This window comes from Schistocerca gregaria, chromosome 1 (assembly GCF_023897955.1).
Source record: "Schistocerca gregaria isolate iqSchGreg1 chromosome 1, iqSchGreg1.2, whole genome shotgun sequence".
NCBI lineage: Eukaryota > Metazoa > Arthropoda > Insecta > Orthoptera > Acrididae > Schistocerca > Schistocerca gregaria.
In genome coordinates, this window is record NC_064920.1 from 630,865,076 (window position 1) to 630,888,664 (window position 23,589).

Sequence of the window (23,589 nt, forward strand, 5' to 3'; positions counted from 1 at the left end):
TGTGGATTCCTCTCCCCCCTTCCTTCTTCTCTCCCTTCCCTTCTCCCTCTTCCACTATACTAGGTCACCAGCACGTGCAGCCAGTCTGTGTGGTGGGGCTGTTACGTACCCACATGGCTGAGCCCCCGGACAACACAGGGATCACACTACTGGTACCTGAGCTTTTCCCTCCCCATGTATGCCATTGTTGGGAGTTCCTATGCTCTAAGAACACAGGACAGGTGCTTGGCAAATGAAGTGTATCAAGCTGTAAAAATTTGTCTGTTCTCAAACGGCTGTCTCTTCGAATGGTGAGGGATCATTGAATGCTGCTTCGTATGACCTGGCAACCGTTACCTCATCTGTACGAGGATGAATGGGAACACATTCACTGCCACAAAGCCATTTTTTTCATGGAAAATGTCGAGAACAAGTTTGTGGAAGTGGAGTCTCTTAGTAAGATGCGGTCGGTCTCCCTATTGATCAAAGCTGCTTCTACCACCCAATCCACAGCTCTTTGTGCCTCTTTGTTGGCAATGCCCTGGTGTCTACCACTCCTCACTAATCTCTGAATATGGTCCAGGGAGTAATTTTTCATAGGGACCTCACCCTGCAAACTGATGAGGAACTCCAGGCTAATCTGGAGTGGCGTGGTGTTCAGTTAGTTCGACATGTTCTCAAAGACAACTGCACCGATATTGGCACCTTCGTCCTAGATTTTGATGGAGACATCCTCCCAGAGAAGGTCAAGGTTATGTGCTACAGATGATGTGAAGCCGTATGTCCCTCCACCTATGCAGTGCTTTCATTGCTAGCGTTTTGGGCATATGTCTTCCCACTGTACAGTGGACCCTTTGTGTGGTGACTGGCCACCCACTCCATGAGGGAAGCCCATGTTCCACCACCTCTGTGTGTCAATAGTGCTGACCACCACTCCCCTCGCTTGCTGGTCTGGCTGACTTAAAAGAGAGAAAAGGAGATCCAAGAATAAAAGTCCCTGGATAGCTTGTTGTATGCTGAGTCTCACCAAAAGTATGAGAGACTCCATACAGTGTCACTTTCTTCAGTTTCCTCTGTTCCTTCATTTCCCCCTCCTCCCTTGCCCTTTCCCAGCCCTATCCCTCTCACCCCTTCTTTGGCATCTGCCAGTGATTGGGCTCCCTCCCAGGACTCTCCTCACCGGCGTCTCTCAGGCCAGAAGACTCTTATCACCACTTGGTAACAAGGTACACCATGTGTGATGTGTGCACCCCAAGGCCGCCCACTCACTTTCGGTTCCAGATCTTGCAGAAGCCTGTACTCCCCCTGTGCCCTGCCCTCCTCCACCTTAGAAAGAGAATAAGAAGAAACATAAATCCCAAGACAAGGTGCTCCCATTGATATAGACATGCAAGGCATCTCACCCCATTCTTGTCGGTGACGACTATTGACCGAGTGACCTGACCTTGTCCTCGGCTTCTTCATGTCTGTTGGATTCTCGCCACACAATCATCCAGTGGAATTGCAACAGATACCATAGTCACATACTGGAAATGCAATGTCTTGTCTCCTCGTAATCTGCATTCTGTCTTGTTTTTCAAGAAACGCATTTCTGTGCTGACCACTCACCAACATTTCGTGGTTATTGGCCATTCGGTCGGAACCGTGCTGTTTCTGGGGTAGCATCTGGTGGGTCTGTGCTTTGGTTCGCTCCGATGTCATTAGTGACTGGATCCCCCTAAGTATCTACCTCCCTTCAGGTACGCCACTTCCTTACGTTGCACTGTCTACCTTAATCCAGCAACTCCCACCCCCATTTCTCCTCCCTGAGGACTTCAATGCCCATAATTGACCAACTTATTAGGGGCTTCTATTTGTGTCTCCTCAATATTTGTTCCCCTACCCACTTCTGTGCCACCCATGGCACCTTCTCTGCTATCGATCCCACAGTCTCCTCCTCTGCCCTTGTGGCCTCCCTGCATTGGTTATCCCATGATGATGACCTTTGTGACAGTGACCACTTTCCGGTGATTCTATCGTTTCCCTGCTGCTGCCAGGCAGACAGGCCCCCATGTTCGGCATTCTGGAGGGCCCGTTGGCCATTATATGCATCTACTTTGAACTTCCACCTCAGTCTCGAATTCCATTGATATAGACATGCAAGGCATCTCTGCCACTATTCTTCATGCTGCTGGCACTGCTGTCCCCCAATCCACAGGTCCCCCTCGTCATCAACCGGTACCATGGTGGACCAAGGATGTCGCTGTTGCTGTCCAGGATTGCCGATGGGCTCTGCAGCGATTTGACACATTTCACAGACCACCTCCTTACTTTTAAATGTCTCCGTGCTAAGGCTCGTTACCTTCTTAAGTGGAGTAAAAATAATGCTGGGAGCACCATGTTCCTCCCTGGGGTCATATGCCTCTCCATCGCAGGTTTGGTCCAAGCTCTGTAGCCTTCTGGGCCGCCAGCGATGGTCAACTGTCCAGAGTATGAACCTCCAAGGTGCTGTATGCACCAATCCATTGGTCCTCGCTGAACACCTTGCGACAAACTTTACAATGGCATTGTCGTCCTATTCCTACCCTGCTTACTTCCTCCGGCAGAAATGCAGAGTTGAACAGACCCCCCCCCTTCTGTTTCATCCCGCACCACGCTGAGCCCTATAATGCATCCTTCACTGAAAGGGAATGGGTGCAGGCTCTTAGCTCTTCACGAGACACAGCCCTAGGCCCTGATTCCATCCACAACCAGATGCTCCAACACTTGGAAGTTTCCCAGAGGCAACAGCTCTTCAGGGTCTTCAACCACATTTGGCTCAAGAGTGCTTTTCCGTCACAATGGCGAGACAATGTAGTTATCCCCGTCCTTAAACCGGGAAAAACCCAACGTCTCTAGACAGCTACTGCCTAATTAGTCTGACAAATGTACTTTGTAAACTGCTCGAAAGGATTATCAGCTTCAGATTATGTTGGGTACTTGAATCTTGGGGCCTTTTGTCCCCGTATCATTGTGTCTTCTGGGCAGGGTGATCTCCAACTGACCATTTACTCCGATTTGTATCAGCCATCCGACAGGTTTTTACTCACCGCCGGCACCTTGTTATGGTCTTCTTTATAAGGCGTAACTCGTGCCTTGGCGCCATCGCATTTTAATTAACCTCCATGACTGGGGCTTCTATGGCCCACTTCAGATTTTGATCCACAAGTTCTTATCTCACCAGCTCTTCCAGGTTTGAGTTGGCACTTCACTCAGTGCCCCTCAGATTCAGGAGAATGCTATCCCACAGGGTTCTGTGCTAAGTGTCACGCACTTCCTCATTCCCGCCAATGGACATGTGACCTCTGTTGGGCCTCTTGCTACACCAGCATTGTACGTCGACAATTTTTGCATTTGGTGCAGCTCCCACGCTGTAGTATTTGCTGAGTGCCAGCTACAAGGCGTCATCCGATGGGCCTCTGTGTGGGTCACTGCCCACAGTATACCCCGATCCAGAGTTTTATTTAGGCAACCAGCTCCTCGATGTTGTAGCTCAGTCCTGTTCCTCGGGCCTTATTTTTGACAACAAGCTGACATGGCTACCCCACATTCACCACTTAAAGATTACACATATGTGGAAGCTTAATACTCTCCGACACCTGGCCTACGCATCTTGGGGTGCAGACCATTCCATTCTTTTTGTCTGTTTTTACTGTGCTCTTGTCTTGTCCAGACTAGATTATGATAGTCAGGTTTATGGCTCAGCAGCTCCTTCCACTTTGAAACTCCTTGACCATGTCCATCATTGTGGGGTGCATCTGGCTATTGGTGCCTTTCGCACTAGTCCTGTTGATAGTCTCCTCACAGAAGCAGGGATTCCCACTCAACACATCTGACAGAGCCAGTTCCTTGTTTCTTACACAATTGCAATTCACCAATACTCTGACCATCCTGTGTATCCTGTGCTCTTTGCCAATGAGGGATGTCTCCCTCCCAATACCCACCCACGGGTGGGATTGCCAGTTGGCATGCGTCTCACTTCTTTCTGTTGGGATCTCCATCTCCACTCTCTGGACTACACCCCTTGTCTTTCCTCCGCCCTCCCTCTTGGATGGTGCTCAGACCACAGATTAGGACCGATATATTCCAGGGTCCTACGGTCTCTGTCGCTCCTATGGTTTACCGGCATCTTGTATGTGCCATCCTTGCAGAGTTCCAGGGTGCCACCATCTTGTACACTAATGGTTCTAAGACAGTCTACAAGGTGGGATATGCTTTCACGTTTCCTACTGGCTTTGAACACCATTTATTGCCAGGATCATGTAGTGTGTTCACAGCAGAGCTTCTAGCCATTCACAGGGCTGTCCATTCTGTTTCTCAGGCCTCCATCCAAAGTGTTTTAATTTGTTCAGACTCCATGAGCAGCCTGCACGCTATTGACCTATGTTACTTTCATCACCCTTTGGTCCCTGCTATCCATGACCACCTCTCTGCCATTGAGTGTGCTGCCTGTTCAGTCATCTTCTATTGGGCCCCAAGTCATGTGGGCAGTCCAAAGAATGAACTGGCTGACTATCTGGCTCGGGAAGCAGCTACTTGCCTGCTATTTGCTTTCCTGATCCCAGCTGTGGATATGTGGATCTACATCAAATCTCCCTTTGCCCAAAAGTGGATTGCCATCTGGAGCACTACTGCTCATAATAATAAGCTCGAGACAATCAAGGCGTCTACTGCAGTTTGGTGCTCCTCCTTCCAATCCTCTCGGAAGGAGTCCACTATTTTATGCCGTTTACGCATTGGTCATACCTGGCTCACCCATTGTTTCTCCTATGTAAAGGCCCATCCCCAAAATGTGTTGGTGGAGTCAGACTGATGATATCTCACATACTGGTGTAATGTCCCCTTCTCTTGGCCCTTCGTGTTAAACATTGTCTTCCTGATTCCTTAAGTTTAATATTAGCTGACAATCCACGGATGGTTGAACTGGTCCTCAGTTTCCTCCATGAAAGTGGTTTTTATTTCTGGGTATAAGGTTCTACTTTAGTCATGGAGCAGGGACTGACTGGCTGTGGTTGGGACTTTTTAGTCTTCTCGGTTTGTGACCGCATGACTGCCCCCCCCCCCCCCCCCCCCCATTTTCCAATCTCACCTTTTATGCTTTCACTGTGTGTGTTTGATGACGTTATTTTATAATTTGACTCCCCTGACTGGATCCGTCCACTTTTAGCAGACCCTCTTTCTTCTGTGACTCACTTCAGAAAGAATCGCAGGACTGATGACCTCGCCGTTTGGTCCCATAACCCTTCTCAATCAATGAATCAAGCTAGTGAGGTAGTATTATGTTACAGGCAGTATTCGCCTGGTCACCCATAGACCTTCATAGCCCTTTGGTGGTAATCGAAGATGCAGTGACAGCTGTGGAATGTGTGAAGGTTGTGGGCCACTTGCATACTTATGTGCTTGATGTCTTCCCTGATGGCAATTATATCTTCCAGTAGGGTAACTGTCCACGTCAGAAGGCCACAGTCTTCCTACAGTGGTTGGAGATTCACATATGTGTCTCAGCCACCAGATTCACTTGATTTGAAGCCTGTGAAACTTGTCTGGGATGCTACAAGGCACCAACTCCACAGTCACAAAGCACTGATTCATAGTTTGTGGCACTTGTGTTATCAGTTTGTAGAAAACTAGTGCCACATACCTTTGAAAACCTGCCATGGTCTTCGTGTATCCATACCAAACAGAATTGCTGCTGTATTGAATTCAAAAGATGGACCAACACCCTATTAAGCAGGTGCTCGTAATGTTTTGGCATATCATTATATACTGTGCTCCTATTAATGCTGCTGCAGATAAGGACACTTGTTGCCACAGTGATGTATTTCTCCAATATTGGCCAGATTGTAATGTACCATACAGTACACTCAATAAGACTAAGCTTATGTAATAAATAAATAAATGAATGTCATTGGTGTCTAATATCCACTCCACTTCCATTTTCCTCGCTCACAGCACCAATTGTTGTAGGCTTCGTAACACCTAGGCAAAAGCTTTAACCAGAATGCTGTTCTGAGTCACCGTCTGATTCTGCTGAATTTACTTTATATCTCCAAAATGCTCTTCATTGAGGTTAGATTTGATCAAATGGGAGAGCATTGAGTTTACCAAATCAGGCAAGTATTTTTTTTTGTCCAGATACTGATGCATACGAAGTTTTCTATGTGGCAGCAAATGATGGCAAAGGATAAAAACACGCCATTTCTGTTCTCGTGGCCTCGAAACAGATAGTTGTCACATGCAATTAAAGTGATTCTTGTTTCTCATGCAAGAATTCAGTCCTAAAACTTATTTAATTGACTGTGTACGGCTGCAATATTTGAACAGCTGGCGAAAATCACTTAACACACAAAACTGTGACTCACTCATGTACATGATCTTACATGCTGTTCTGAATTCCACCTACATCAGTGAGATATTAGATTTGTCTAGCCAGTTGGTGCATTTGTATGAGGAGAATTTATCTGGCAAGTAGCTGAGCATGCAGAAACCCTGGGGCAAGCCAGTGATGCAAATTGCGGCAGGTGATGTGACCCAGAGATTGCTGTGATGTGTCTAGGCAGGACAGATGTTGTTGATGTAGTAGGATGTCTATGACCACATAAAGACAAGATAAAATTAACAACGGAAATCCAGGTTGGGGTAATGGCAATACTATGAAAAGGTTAGACTGCTGATCACCCATAGGGGAGATGTTGAGTTGCAGATAAGCACAACAAAAGACTGTAAGATAAGTAAGCTTTCAGCCAAAAATGCCATCATCAGGATTAGCCCTTTGCACTTCGTAAGGCAGACACAGGGTGGCTCCACGCGCTGTTATTTAAATTGCCGCACCTGGGCGGCAGTGCACCGCAGAGATTTGCGCGGATCTCTTTGTGAAAACAATGTGGCCGCTGGCCAACAATTGGGATGTACATTAAAACAAAATGTGTGCTTTCATTTATATATTTATGTAAGCTTTTACAGTACACAACTTTCCATTGTGTGGTATTTTTTGAAACACTTTTCAGGGTGGAGAACTGGGTTTTGTGAGCACGTTTCGCAGTAATACACAGTTTCACGCCTGCCACCTTTCTTTTTTCTGTGAGAGCACACTGCACAATCCTTATGCTTGTTCCCAGGAAGCTTGTTGATAATGTGCAACTTTCCGTTCTAGCGTTCCTCATCATCAGAAGTTGAACGGCATCCTCGTTTCTGTTCTTGAGTTCTTTCTTCGGCAACTAATCCTCTTATAACACTTTTACGGAATGCTTTGTGAGACGGTTTTGTCAAGTTGTTTTTCTCACAGTGGTTCTTGTATAGCAAATAGCTGTTTACAAGTCCTACCTCCAACAGCCAGAAGTATAGTTTTCGCCACCACTTGAGACTTTTCATTAGAAAACCGTAACTGGAAATAAAATGGTCAGATTGATCAACTCCACCCATCCTTGAAGTATAATCAATAATCACATTTGGTTTCTTTATTTCTTCCCTTTCCTTTCTGTTTCTCCTTTCTATAAGTGACACTGAGTTATTGGCTTTTGTAGAAAGCATGAGAACTGTTTGTTTATCTTGCCATGCCAGAACCATCATTTTGTTGTTGCGGAGGCATTTTATTTCGTGCTTCCTTAGACGCAGAGCTCCTTACTTGATTGCAGCCGAAAGGTTTTTGTAATTGGCCTGAATCTTTCCTTTGAGATGCGTGTTCTGTTTCAACAGCTCACCAGCTAATGCAACACTTGTATAAAAACTGTGTGTACAAATGATACCCTGATTGCCCTGTAGCTTTTCTTATATTAGCAAGCAGCTGAAGAACTATTCTCTCAGAAAAATTCAAGTGTGGACAAATCAATGGCTCAGTTGTTACAGCGCCAAAATAGGGTATCAAACTGCAGATATAACCATTTGATGAATCCGAAATTACATAAACTCTGATTCGCCATTTTGTTGGTTTTTGAGGATTGTACATTTTGAATAATACATGACCCGTGAATGATACTGTAGATTCATCAGCAGCTAAACACTGATATTGTTGATAAATTTCGAGAAACATGCCAGACAAGTAATTCAGTACATTTGTCACTTTACTCAGACGTGACTGTTGACATGTGTAGCACTCATTGGATTAGAAACATGAAGTGCCCAGAAAATTTGCATAAGTCGTCGGCGACTAAAGCAGTCTGGAAAGAAGTTGGATGATTGTAACCATTCTCTTGAAAAAAAAGTCCTGCAAGTTCTTACACTTTTTTAATGCCATATTCAGTAGCACACCATGGAAGCATTTCATTTCTTCCATGGTAACATTTCTCCAGTCCCACCATGCAGAATGTTGAAGTGGTGTCACTTTACATATTATTGATGTAGCATACCTATTCGTTTCATCTGCTATTTGTTGAAATAGGTTATCTGTAAAAATTAATTGAAAGAATCTGACAGGCGATGATGGAACAGAACTACTTTCTGTTATAAAACCACACTTTGATTCGCCAAAAGGAAAATCTGTGAAGTCAGTGTCAGTGTCGCTCCACATTCGCCACGAATCCTCTGCTGAAACTCTAGAAACATGCACATTGTCACTGTTTTCTTCGTCATTGTCACTCGAATTGTTTTGAAATGAATCACTATCATAATCAAAATCATTTTAACTCTCGTTTTCACTTGGAGACTGCTCCAAAAGATCTAAAATCTCTTCCTTAGAAAGGTCTGTACGTGAAGAACTAGCCATTTCAAGTGCATGGACTTGACCGTAATAATTACAATCTTTGACTTAACACAGCTGCTACTGTTTGACACCGAGTTAACACTAGTTCTCCTAGATGGCAACACACTGCAGCAATAATGCCTAGTAGACTCAAAATACACGAGAGAGCTTCGAATGAGGCTTGACATCGGAGCGGAAAACAAATCCCGCGATGTCGAGTGGAAAGGGTTAGACAATTCTCTCTCTCTCTCTCTCTCTCTCTCTCTCTCTCTCTCTCTCTCTCTCACTCACACTCACTCTCTCTCTAACACACACACACACACACACACACACACACACACACACACACACACACACAGAGAGAGAGTAGCAATCTATCTATTTCATAATACTGTCAAGGTAAAACAAACCTAGCTGTGTGTTGTAATGTGGTCCAGTGTACCTTATTGGCCATTCAATTGTCCCCATAGCTTTGATATAACAGTGTAAACAATAATAAAATATTCTTGAGTTTCAATCTGCATAAAGTGTTTAACCATCCACAAGCTTTTGGCAGAGATCTCCCTTGCAATTGCCAAGTGGTTGACTGTCCTGTAGATGCCACTGTTATGTTGATATAGCCATGCCATTGCCAGTGTCATCACTGTTGCTTAGTTCCACATCATATATGGTAATGTTTTTGCAGCATGAGCACTGCACTTGTTTCAACTGCCCAGTCACAGCATCCCAGGCCATAGTCAGCTGCAATCCACCATCTTTACTGAGAGTGTTGTCTGTTATTTTGATCTTTATTATGCTATCCCAGAAGCCATTGGTTTTTTAACAATAAGTGTCATTGAATGCAATTCTGTGCCTGTTTTCCAGTACATGTTATGCTATAGTTGATTTCTTGGGATAGCGTATGCTGAAATATCTTTCACTGTCTGTGGTGCACTGTTCAATAGTATGGACAGTCTGACTGACATTAAATTGTCCACACCAACACTGTATTTTATATATTCCAGGTGTTTTGAGGCTTACGTTGTCTTTCACAGGCTTCATTAGTTACCATATCTTTGCTGGGGCCTGAAGACTGTTTCGATTGTATGTCCCTTCAGGAGCCAGCTAATCTTCCCTGTTATTGAACCGCAAAATGGTAAAAATATAGTTTTCTTTGTGGCTTTTTTTTTGAGGCCTTCTGCTTTTGTTGCTTAGGTGTAAGTGCTTGCAGAATTTGTCTGTAGTTGTAAATGTTGTCGTTCCCAGTGAGATAGTTCCAGCTTGATGCACCAAATTCCTCAGAACAGACCGTTGATGTGGTGGGTGGTGGTACCTGCTGGCATGCAGATACTGAATTGTGTGGATGGGCTTGCCGAAAACACTGTGATTGAGAGATTTATTGTGTCTACGCCGGACAAGGGACATCCACAAATGGCAAGGAACGATCTTTCTCTACTTCCACATGAACTTTGTGTGGTTGTGGGTGTTGTTCCCGCAACTATTCCAGCTTTTCGTGTCCATGAGGCCATTTGATGAAGTTATTGTCGCTGTAACGATGGAAACAACAATGCTTTGTAGTAGTCGTGTCCAGGGTGGTCTACCCTGAATGCTCCAGAGGTTGGCTACGACTGGAGTTAATGGGCTCCCTATTGTGGTGCCATCAGTGTGGTTGAAATCATTACCATAAATGGTGCGGGAGTGAGCACCAGTGACATCACGTATGACGGTGTGGGTATATAAGCATGTTAGTAGCATCCAGACGTCAGTCAACCAATTGACAGTGGCAGATGAGATCTCTGCTGAAAGCTCATGGACAGTGAACCAAGTGACGTGGTTTGAAACCCGAGAATATTTTGCTAATGGATATGGCAACAAGAGCCTTCATTTGTATTATAAACAATGTTCAACTCTCAGTGCTCCTTGCACTGACTGGCTGACTTCTAACCCCTGGTCATGAAGCTATGTGTAGTGTCACACAACTACTGGTTGTACTATCCTCCTTGTCTTTCAACTTGAACGCTGTCTGCTGAAGTATGCGACATGTAGTCAAGGCCACTGTACTGAAGACTTCTGCCTGTAGACTGTTGCAGGAACTGCCTTGTGTGCCATGTATATAATGTACAGGGCATACATAAAGTCAGGGAACACTTTCAGTTATTTATTGCACAAGAACTAAACATTGTACAGATGTCATACATATTGGATTTTGACATACACCATGTCTTTAATGTGTACCACAGAAAAAAGTCACACGGAGTGAGATCTGGTGATCGGAGAGGCCATTTCATGAAACAGCTGTCCTCTTCTGTAGCACGGCCAATCCATCGATGCGGCAGCTTCATGTTCGGGCATTCTCAAGCTTCACGATGAAAATGGGGAAGAAGCCCATCCTGCTGAAAGATGAACGGATTACATTTGAGCCATCAGCCATTGCTGCAACATGTCCAAGTAGGAATATCCAGTGACAGTGCTCTCAGCGAAGAAGAATAGCCTGTACAGTTTTCGACATGACAAGGTACAAAAACATTTACCTTTTAGGAATCATGCTCCAATTCAGTTCATTTATGCAGATGCTTTGTACCCCAGATTTGACAATTATGTCTGTTCACTATCCCATTAGTGTGAATAATGGTTTTGTCGCTACAAATTAAGCAATCAACAATGCCATGCCCATCCCCATCCTCATTCAATTGTTGCAACTGCTATCAAAACTCAAAATGCTTGTCTTTGTCACTGCCATGAGCTTCTGCACTAGCTCCAATTTGAATGGTTTGATAGACAGCTTCTGTTGCAGGACTTTCCACTTTGCCATTGGAGCCATTTCGAGTTTGTGGGATGCACAGCACACAGATTTTTCTGGACTCCTTATGAGTGTCTCTAGTATGCGCTCCACACTCACTTCACTCACACTGGGACGTCCACTTCTCTTTGCTAGGCACAAGCAACCCTTTGTGACTAGCGCTATCAGCAAATTACAAAACTACGCTGTGGCAGTATACATGGGAAAAAAACAATCCTTTCAGGGTATCTCTTCAAAATGACATATGTATGATATCTGTACAATATTTGGTTCTTGTGCAATAAATAATTGAAAGTGTTCCTGGATTTCATGTACACCCTGTATTTCAGCGTTGTCCCCATTTTTGTCCACAATCTCATCACTGTGCCATGTTTCTTCATAGATCTTGAATATCTCATGATTTCTAGGTATGAGTGTAAGTGAGTGAAATGTAAAATAATTGATTTCATTGTGGTGATCTGGCCTTTGGCTCTCAACTAATTAACTTATGAAGCTTTTTCTGTAAATATACTGAGGTGACAAAAGTCACAGTATAGCAGTATGCACATACACAGATGGCAGATGGTGATAGTCATGTACACAAGGCGTAAAAGGGCAGTGCATTGGCGGAGTTCACATTTCTACACAGGTAATTCACATGAAAAAGTTTTTGATGTTATCATGGCTGTACAATGGGAATTAATAGATTTTGAATGTGGAATAGTAGTTGGAGTTAGACACATGAGACATTCTATTTTGGAAATTGTTACAGAATTAAGTATTCCAAGATCCACAGCGTCAAGAGTGTGCCAAGTATACAAAATATCAGTTGTTACCGTCTCACCAGGGACAATGCAGCAGTGGATGGTCTTTACTTAAAAAAGAGAGCAACCAAGAGCACTGGTGTTTACATAGAATTTCAGTGCTAACAGACAAGCTACACTGCATGAAAGAAAAGTAGAAATCAATGAGGGGTATATGACAAACATGCCTATTAGGTGAGTGTGCCAAAATTTGGCATTAATAGGCTACGGCAGCAAACAGTAGGTGAGAGTGGCTTTGCTAGCACCACCACATCACCTGCAGCACCACTCCTCAGCTCGTGACCACATCAATTGGACCCTAGATGATTGGAAAACTGTGGCCAGTGAGACGAGTCCCTATTTCAGTTTGTAAGAGCTGATGATAGCGTGTGAGTGTGGTGCAGGCCCCACAAAGCGATGGATCCAAGTTGTGAACAATGCACTGAGCAAGCTGACAGTGACTATGGTGTGAGCTGTCTTTACAGGGAATGTACTGGGTCCTCCAGTCCAGTTGAACTGATCATTGACTGGTAATGGCTATATTCAGCTACTCAGAGACCATATGCAGCCATTCATGAACTTCATATTTCCAAACAATGATGTAATTTTTGTGTGATGCGAAAAGAGACTGCCAGAGTTGCAATGGGTGTTTATTTAGTCAGTTTCAGTCTATGCCAAAGCCTCAAACCAACCAATGTTTTCCAAGTAAAATGTCCGTCCAAAATAACAGAAAATTCATGTGTGTGTGGTCCCAACTACTTTTGATTATTCTAGTCGTGTTTGCCATATTAATGGCAGAAAGTAGTAGTGGCCACATTTCTTTCATCCATTTGCTCCTTCAAAACATTTACACATGTCATCTTTTAATTTATTTCGCTATGTTTTAATGTGTGTAACTGTATGTACAGTGATGCTAAAAATCATAAAAAATAAGTTTATCTTGTTTGGAAGTACAGGCGCATATCTTATACAGTATAAATGTTTATTTGTGATATAGATCAGTGCCAATGATCCTTTGCCCAAGACTGTCTGTGTACCTTGCATACAACGTTTGGAAATACATCATGAACTCATGGAGCAGTTCACATGGGCCAGAAAACGTCTTGCAGAATCAGATGATGGAAAGAAGCGTACAAGAGTAAGTTAGGGTTTGTAGAATTTTACAACTTGTTTCTACATGATATTTAGTGGTACTGTTTGTAAAAGTAGTAGCAAATATTTTCTTTGCTTTAAAGTATTGACTATCGTAGTTCACCTACGTCATCTGGGGAAATGAATTGCTTTGTTGTATAGAATGTTTTTCTCAATGACTTGTAAATTTTTAGTGCTTAGATCAAAGTCTTTAATGTTGTAAATAGATGATAAACATTCAAATTAAAAAACAACATGCTGATTCAAAGAGAAAAGATCTGCTGAAACAATGTCTTAGAAGTATTAACTGGCTGAGCAAATGGTATCAGGATTTTAGAACTTTCTCTGGGAGAGATGAGAACAATGTGGACAAAACCATCTTCGTGGTAAGTATTTGAAAGAAGTGGGATACTGATAATAGAGAGGATATAGCTGGTGGGCAACATGATCATCGAATCAGACAGAAAAGTTACAGTGGCATGAAAGGTGATGACAAGAATTAAGGATCTGAAAAGCAAGACTTGTCTAGATTGCAAGCAAACTCAGAAAGGACTACAGAGGTGTACTGATGCTGGATACATAAGGAATTTGGAAGTTACAAAAGAAATTCAGACATCCTAAAGGAGGACAGAGCCAACTGAGTTTATTAGAGATGTGATTCACTGTTCTAGAATTGGAGATATTACGGACAAGATAAAAACATGTTGGCCAACCCAAACAAACGGCCAGCCATAGTTCATTTACACAGCTAATAATATATTATTATGCATGTGAAACATCACTGGTTTTATTGATCTGAATGGAAGGGAGGGAGGGGAGAGGGAGAGGAGACAGATGACCACTGATATTACAGAGAGAATGTGATTATGCAATTGATGAATAGAATACACTTAAATTTTAGATTATCTGGGTCTTTGCCAAAGGCTGGTTGGCAGGAAGAGAGTAATGCAAAAACTATAGTACTTAATTCCAGTCATTGTATTCTATTCACCATTTGTGGTTTCTCCTTTCATTGAACGGCAATCTGTTTTTATTTTTTTTCGTGTTCTTTTCTGTCTTCTTGCTTTTCTTGGGCAATGTACTTTGAAGAATGGATTCTTCATTACACCCTGTATGTCTTTCCACAACCTAATTCTTTCATTTCTTGTTTACGAAGAACAGTACTGAGAATTCTCTTCTGTTTGATTCGTTGTCTGTCAAGTTTGCGTTTTTGCCATTTTAGTCATTTTATGTTTGCTACATGAACCTTCTGTTTCTTTATTCTCTTTATATCTCTGCATTACTTTGCCCTTTTCCTCCTAGTCATTCCTGGCTTTTGCATCCTTGTCAACACACATTATCTTACAGTTAAGTGAGGTCTCATATAATTAAATACAGAAATTTGTTTTGTTGGCAACAGTTATTTGACTGTTCCAGAATTCTATTGAAAGTTTTCTGTGGTTTTCTTAAATGGCTTTTTGCGACTGCTGAGATGAGTTTTAGGTCATTTTTCAAGATTCTTATTTCATGTACAATTTACAATGATTTGGCAGATGACAACCCATATTAAGAATAAATGTATTTCCTTATGTGAGTCATTCCATGAAAAGTCAACGCAGTGGTTTTATTCCCCATCTCAGATTTAAATGAAACTTTGCACGTTAGTAGTCCACATATAAATTAAGAAAAAATCCACATATAGATTAAGAAAAATATCCATTCTATTAAAATATGTTGATCCATTTGGAGAGTTATGCAATGTGAAGTTGTCAAAAATAGCCAAAAAATGCCATACTGTAATCATTTCAAATTGCTGTTGCAACTCTCCTAATAAAGTTAAAATGATGGGATAGGTATCATTTTGCAACATTTTTCATGAGTGTTCTTGTGATGTATAACAGAATATGGCTTTGAGATCAAAATTGGTTTCCAGATTTACATGGAAGCTTAACTTTTTAATTTATCAAAAAGCACATTCAAAAAATTTTCAATGAATTGTGTACAACACTTCATGTTATTAACTAATTTCCTAAGTATGAAAGTGGGATGTCATTGGTTCACACCTTTATAAAATTTCAAAGATACGTATTTCACTAAAAATTGACATTTTTGAAAAATTTTTAACTGACCATATATGTAACTGTATTCTTAACATAGCTATGTACTCATTCAAATTTACAGTTACCACATACATTCAATATGCCACTTGCAAAAACTGATACACACAATATGTGTTTTATGATTTCACGCCATTTTAAATGCTTCATTTGTTTTTGCAGTATCATTTCCCATTATCTGATACATTCTTCCTGTTGGTGTTAATGAGTTTACTTTAGAAAAATCAACATTTACAGATAAGCAAAGAATATCAGGTTTTGTATGAATGCAGAGTCTCGTAGCGATAACATTGAATAAAATGTCCTCGGGTTTCCAATTGCTTCAATTGTTTAAAAAATTTGACGATACCTCTGTCGTGGCTCGCATTAACGGCTTCTGGGACAGTTTAATAAAGGAAGCTATTGAAATAAAAATACAGCAAACACCATGAATAGAGACAGTGGCTTGCAGCTCAGCGCTGCGTGGGATCTAGAGATTGCGCAGTTGAAGAGAGCACATCTAACGCTGACTCAAAACATGCCTATATATGGCAATGTCAAGGGCAGCAGTCACGTCACAGCCAGCAGCTAGCATATATAAGGGTGCTGGCAGTGAAATCACTTGACAATGGCCAAGGAGTGCTTGGCCGAAAGCTCGTGTAGTTTTAAGCAATTGACGCAGTTGGAAACACGAGAACATTTTATTCAATATCAGGTTTTGTAGGATATGTACAAGACAGTGATGAGCCAGCTAGGGGAAGGGAAGTAATTAACTTAGAGACCTTCATGTTTTAAGAAATCATAATCTAGTCACCATTTCTTGTGGCAGTAACATATCCATGAATATCTCTCAAAACCAATCTTTATGAAGGTTTTGTGACTTTTCCAACAGTCTTCAAAAGCCTTTACCAATAATTTTGAAGTGCATGAAGCTGTCGGTGTAAAGGAATGTAACCTTGGTTTTCTTTGATGGTGTATCTTTTACTAAAGAGCTCTTCTAACAATCTTTCAATTTCAAAGTACTCTTCTTGTTTTGAAAATTCAAAAATTCATGGTGAAGTAATAATTTGGTTATCATAGGCCTCTGCAGATTTCATTTTGTTGCTAATCTCTGAACAGTGCCGCCAACATGTCAGCATCCTTTTCCATGAGCAGAGGAAAAAAAAAGAGGAAGAGGGGCATTCTGTTTCCATGAATAAATATTTTTTGTGGAAACATAAGTGTACAAAATTCTTTTTATTCTTGTACTGGGCTGCACTGTCATCTGAAAAGTAGTATATCTTCTGTATATCACTTTTAAATTTGGTTCTGAAAAATTAAATTAGCTTTTTGTGGAAACAGTAGGCTGATATATTTTATGATCAAGATAGTTTGGAATTGTGACATAGCTCATATGCTCTGTTTTCTTCTCTTCTTTGTAATAAACTACTAAGAGGAGCAGTGTTGCATCATTACTTGACCAGTGATAAATCTGAGCCGCACCTTGGATTACAAAAGTGTAATTCTCAAAGAAGTTGAATGTAACAACATATTCACCCTCATTCAAATTTACTTCAATTGCATTTACAAAAGAGCTTTGCTAGAAAATCATGGAGGATCAGTGTGGTGATAAATCTGAGCTGCACCTTGGATTACAAAAGTGTAATTCTCAAAGAAGTCGGATGTAACAACATATTCACCCTCATTAAAATTTACCTCAATTGCATTTACAAAAGAGCTTTGCTAGAAAATCATGGAGGATCAGTGTGGTCAGTTTTTCAAAAAATAATTCAATAATGTCCAACTACGTCTTCTGTATTGTTTCTAAGTTACATATATCTTCTGAAACCTACCATGGAAAAGTGATATTTTCAACCATACTATAAACAAATGCATTTTGCAGTGTAATTTGTATTGGGTTGCTTCCTATGCAAAAACTACAGTTTCCCAAAATACAGTGAACTGGTGGTTGGTTGCACAAAATTTTTGCCAGTTGTTTATAAGAGCCCAGTTCTCCATTGCTCAACATACCGTGCTTAGCATTTTCTATCATGAATAATTGGAATTAGATTTTTATTCTGATTTATACTTTTTACATATGCCCAAAACTCATCATCATGGCTTTCAGATTACAATTGTATTAATTATAGTTTTATTAGTTGTTATAAAATAATCACCCATAATATCTTCAAGTTACATTTTAAACATATTTAAAATTAATGTATGAAAAAGAGAAATTTTGTTTATGGGTAAGTTTTGGATGTTTTTATTTAAATCTTTAAATTTTACTAAAATGTAATTTTTAGTGAAATATGTGTTCTTGATATTTATGAAGGCATGAACTCCCCAGTCCCACTTTCATATTTTGCGAATTAGTTAACAATAACTTGAAGTCTTGTACACAATTGTTTGAAACTTTTTGGAGCTGCTCTTTTTGATAAAATAAAAATTTAAATTTTCATCGAAATATTATAAACCATTTTCATACCAAACCTGCATGGTGTTGTATATCATAGGAAAGCTTATGAAAAGTGCTGCAAAATGACACTTCTGTCATCATTTTAGTGTCATTTGGACAGTTGCTACAGTAATTTGAAATAATGGCAGTGGAGCATTTTTGGAAACTTCACATTGGTGTATTTTCAAAATGGGTCAACATTTTTGTAAAAAATTGGTATTGTTCTTAATTTCTATTTAGGCTAGCTCTGTACCAAGTCCCATGAAAATGAGATACGTCCTGCTACATTATTCCCCAGGTGTTTTGTATACATGCACTGCGACGGCTGTCTGTATGCGTTCTGAGCTTCGTGAATAAAAAAAGTTTTGAGTATTTATCATACAATGTGTGTGCCTCACTGCATTATCTGATTTGCAAAAAACCTCATTTCAGTATCTTGAATTGTTTAAGAAATATGATGATTTTTGTGACCACGACTCGGACGCACAAGGATGTGATTCGGTGTGATGTGAGCAACCAGCCTTCAGATATAAAACCCAATAACAGAAGAAGGAAATGAGATATTCTTTTGCTCTCAATTTTAAGTAAAATTTTGATATCTTACCTACATTTCGTTCACTACAGAGTAGGAGTTAAAATCAATCTCAAGCAAATTTTACACAGTGAATTTTGACCTCCGCAAAATGTTTAAAAGTATGTTCTATATTTGCTTACTTTGATGTGGCACAGTAACTGTGACGTGTAATGAAAAGAAATTCAATTCTTTATGAAACAAAGATATCCAATTTTAAGGTATTAAAAAATCAATTTTTTTTAACCTAATAGCTTTTGAAAAACATGTTAAGTATTTCAGATATGCCAGAACGTCATCTGTCAGCAAAGGCACCAGCATTTGGCGAGCATTACTGCCATAACAAAAGCCGCCTCAGCATGGAATGCAAAAAACACGTCTGTAGCAGCAAAAGGGTTAAAATTTTGTTGATTTGACAGGAAGTGTCACCTACCTTGTTTTAGCTTTTTGACATTTCATCCTAATTTCCTCCAAAAACCTTCATAATTTTTGCTCATTATTTGTCATAAATATAATTTATTCTGAGCAATGTTGGGATACCAGTTTGTGTAACTTTCTGGTCATTCAGATTACTTATTTGTGTGTTAATCATACATTGATTTTTTTCACTGTCAGTTGAATGCTGTCAGTTGTCTGTAACTTTTCACTGTGGTGTTTTGGTACTAAAGTTTTCCTCCAATGTTTCCTGATGCTGCACGCTACTGGTGTCAATGTCATATACCTTAAAGTCCCAAATACTACAATTACTGCTACCACCATCACCACAGCTGATAAAGTTTCTTTTGTTTGCATGAAAGATCTCTGTTTCAAGGAGTTGGTAACTTATTTTGCATAGTTTTCTACCATTATATCATTTTAAGTAGTTGTGTAAAGTGCCAATTTTCTCGTCTATATTGTTTGGGGCACCACCATTGAGATTATTGAAATTATATTTTACAAAAAATTCCTCATAGTTTGTTATATTCTCTGGACCTGTGTTAATTGTGTCTATTTTAGTTGTCACCTTGATAGAGTTTTGGCAAAATGAAAACCATTGTTCCAGTGTTAAGGAGATGTGTCATAAGGATACCAGCTTTCTGGTGTACAGCAGTTGTACTTCAAAGTACCAAGGCAGCAACAGAGGCTGAGTTCTGCAGTTTGCATCTTACGGGAAGGTAATATTTCCACGTATCAATCACATCAGTATTCTTCACTTTCTTCATTTGTGTGGCTGCAAAAATATTCTAACTTAGAAACTTCCCTTGACTGTCTCTCGTGCTTCTCAGTAAACATATGAGCAAGCTGACTGGTGTTGAGGAAAGGCATTTTGTTTCAACCCATTTTGATTCCCCTTTCTGCATTATGAATATATCTTGGCACTGCCTTCATCACTCTTATCTCTGAATATTAGTTAACCTGTGAGATGGGGATGGTTAGTCAAATCCAGTGTGATACCAAATTGATCTCTGTGACAATGTTTGAAGATGCTATATTGAATAATTGTCCTTTGGTTGGTTAGTGTACCACATTTGGACTCGAACATAGCTCAAAAATTTCCTTGAAGATAGGACAGTGGTCATCTGTTGACTACAATGCTGTTAGGATTGTGTTTTGTAGTATTCATAATTAAAAAGTTAGATACATTCACAGCAAAAATAACATTCACCTTGCAGATGGCACTGTAAAAATTAAGCTTATTTAATTTATTATCACAAAATTATAACTCTGGGTTCTGCACTAAACACTGCAGCAAGGTGGAATATTTGGTTGGATTGATTATCAGTGGTATACTTCTCTCATAGTGTCACTGTAAATTTATGATTTCCATTGGATATTTTCAAAAATCATTGCAGGTTTCAAAACACCATCAGCTATACTCTTTATCCCTCATTCAGTAAGCTAATTGTAGTAGTTTGAGAGTTACATAGTTTCTTTTATGGTTTCATCTGTGACCTTCAAAGTTGTACATTTGCATATGGCATTGATTTGAACTGTTGTTTTGAAAATTGAGATAGTGTTTAACATATTGTTGCATTTATAATATTGTAAATCATTTGTGAATTTTAGATAATTATTCTGGCAATTTTAATTTTATTATATTCTGTAAGCCAGTTGCAAAATGTTAGTTTTTTTAACAGAAAGTAAATCTCAGTTGACAGTAGAACTTGTGAAAATAACAACTTATTGGAGAAACCATTCTTAAAGTACTCAGGTATGTGTATCTGTTACTTAATGTCTGTTATACAGCAGTTGAATATCTTACTTGTCTTAATCATTTCACATGTATCACCCAGGATTTCTCCCATTTCTTGTTAAACTTTGTGATTCAGAAGACGTACAAAGACCAGTTTAAGGCTTCATGGATTTCCAAGCATAAAGTAAATGCTGCAGAGAACTAAATTGTACACTTGTTGTAAAAAAACTTTATTCATGATAATCCATCCCTTGAATTGTCCTTAAAATGTTTTAGCTGTTGAGGATGCATGAAACGGTATTGTTTTTATGTCCATAGGTTGGAGGATAGTCTGGTTTGAATGCAATGATTGATGGTTTCGCATTTACTTTGATAACTAATATTTATTGCAGTCTCACCACCAAAAAGTAAAGGTCCAAATAAGAAAATGATGATGGAAATGATCATCTTTATCAGTATGAACATGGCAACACCAAGAGTTTGTCGTGGTCTGGATTGTGACCTAGGTCATGAGATGATCACTGCTGCACAACTACACTGTAGCACTGGGTGTCAGTGCCAATGGCTTCTGGGGCTGGATAGCCGAATGATGCGGCATGGTGCAGAGTCGGCTGTGCTCCAACAGACTGGCTGCTGTAGATGACTGGTGCGAGTGGCTCAACTGAAGCTGTGACGGCAACTGTTGGCTGGAGCATATGCCACGGCTTTCGTACACCACGTCAGAGGATTACCCATGGGCTGTACAGGATGAAGTGTGCGCTGCCAATGTGTAATGGTAGAAGGCTCTGGTGTGCTCGTTAGCATTGAGCCTGTAAGCAGAATGTTCACAATCAGCACCAAATACAAACACAGGAGGTATTGGTAAGATGCAAACTGTTTCTCTCCAAAGGAGGAGTGCGGGTCAAGGCTAGAGTCAATAACAACGGGGCTGGCTATGATGGGAACAGGAGAGCGGGCTGCAATACAGGTTGAAATAGTAAAGAAAGCATGGCCACTCCAGTGGACGTGACGGTTGCTGAGAAACACATCAATCGAAAAACAGGCAAACAAGCATGGAGGAAAGGAGAGGGACCAGCTGAAGGGATGCCAGGAAGGGTGGGAAGGATGCTATGGCATGTGTTCAGAGCACAAAAACCTGGCATTACGAGAAGTCACTGTAAACGAGAGCTGCAAAAAACAGGCAGGAGACAAGATAACGTGGGCTCGCTTGACTGCAGTCAGGCTTGACAGTGCACAGAAGAGTGCTTGGGAGTATGTAGCTGCATGTGGGAGAGCAGGCACCGAGAAGACAATGAAACGGGGAAGTGGAAAACAAGGGCAGAACTAATGGAGAATTGGGTGTGGAATGACATTGGGTGCTGTCTCTGAGAGGGAGGCCAGCCAAGGCTGCACCCCTAAGGCAAGGGGTCTGAAGGCAGGAGCAACATCAGGCTCACGGTGTGAGAGGGTGACAGCTGGCAGACCAACACAGGGCGGGAATGCACCACTGGAGCAAGTGGCGTCAGCATTGGCACTGATGGTGGGTGTGATGGTGGTGCCAAAGCAGGCAAGAGAGAGTGACACGTTGGCCAGGACTGGGTTAGCTGGCGGCGGGCGGATCAGGGACACTAGAGCTGGAGGTATGGGAGCCAGTGGCTTGTGTTGGAACCCAGGACGGACATTGTAGAAGAGGAGGAGAGGCACTGGGTTTAAAGTCTGGATTGGCAACAAAGGTGCCAGAGGCAACTGAAGACATTGATGGATGGGAAGGACTAGTGGGAGGGTCAAGCTGGGAGGCGAGAGATGGAAAAGCAGTCCTGGAAGAGAAAAAGTGCAGGAGCATGGGATCCACTGTGTGCAACATAATGAAAAGTGAGGTGGTCACACAGGTGAGCATAGGAGAGGGGAGCAAGATCAACCCCACGAGGGACAGAAGAAGCTGATAGGCCGAAGAACCGAACCAGGCAAGGAGAAGAGCTTGTCGGCGAGAGTCCTCAGTGATGCCGAAGGCTACGAAGGAATGCTTCAGATGGTTGTGTAAAGTGGACCGTGGCTTCAGGGCAGCTTTGAAGACGTGGAGCATTGGGTGCTGATGCATTGATGTTGTGAAGCACTAAGTTGGTGCTGTGGAACAGAATTCAGTAATCCTTGTTGCCACTTTTATGTCCATAGGTTGGATGGTATACTGTTTTCCACACAATGATTGATGCTTTCACATTTAGTTTGTCAGCTAAGATTTATTATAGTCTCACCACTGAAAAGTAAAGTAATGGAAATCAATATGAACACCAAGAGTCAGTTGTGATCTGGATTGTGATGTAGGTCATAATGTGTAAGAAACTTCTATAAAAAAAACCGTCAGTCTCAAGATGTACTGCCCCTTCATGAGATGGATGGATGTTGAGGTGGAATAGTTATCAGCGGGTAACCCCTGGGGAACCTCCCACACCTCAGTAGTATAAGGCTTACCTAGGCATATGGGCCTCTGTCTAGGTGGGCTTTATTACCCTAGGTGCTTGTGAGACCAAGATGGAGGCATTTAACTTTTCTTCCACATCCCAGTGGAATGGATGGGTTGCTGGTAGGTATCAACACCCAATCAAATAAGAGGGCTCATGTAGCCAGACTGAGGGATATTAAAAGTTCTAGTGTCTTTAGTAACAGAAGGCATGCTGCTGGTCAGTGTTTTTTATTAGTTAAAAGAAAAGGGGGTAGTTTCAAAACAGTGTCACCTTTTTTTCATACAAAAGGGTTTAGAGGGAATTGCAGGCAGTGTAAAATCAGTTACGCAGTTATGAAATGGGACACTGTTGGTGGAAACATCAAGTTCCCAACAGGTGACAAACCTGCAGATGGCCAAAACCCTTGGGGAATATGCCATTGAGTCTGAGCTCCACACTACATTAAACTACAGTAAAGAACCATGTGGCCTTATGTCCCCAACTCGATGTGCTGTTCTAAATGCTAGTGATTTGTGCACACCAGTCG

General features: G+C 41.3%; 1 protein-coding gene across 1 annotated transcript in view; it reads left to right on the forward strand.

The window, feature by feature from the left end:
• Positions 1–23,589, forward strand: part of LOC126360013 (uncharacterized) — a 48,639-nt gene that overhangs the window by 8,550 nt on the left and 16,500 nt on the right. The window contains exon 2 of the mRNA XM_050007674.1: positions 13,233–13,373. Coding sequence (XP_049863631.1) covers positions 13,233–13,373 — 141 coding nt within the window. The remainder of the gene's footprint in view (positions 1–13,232; positions 13,374–23,589) is intronic.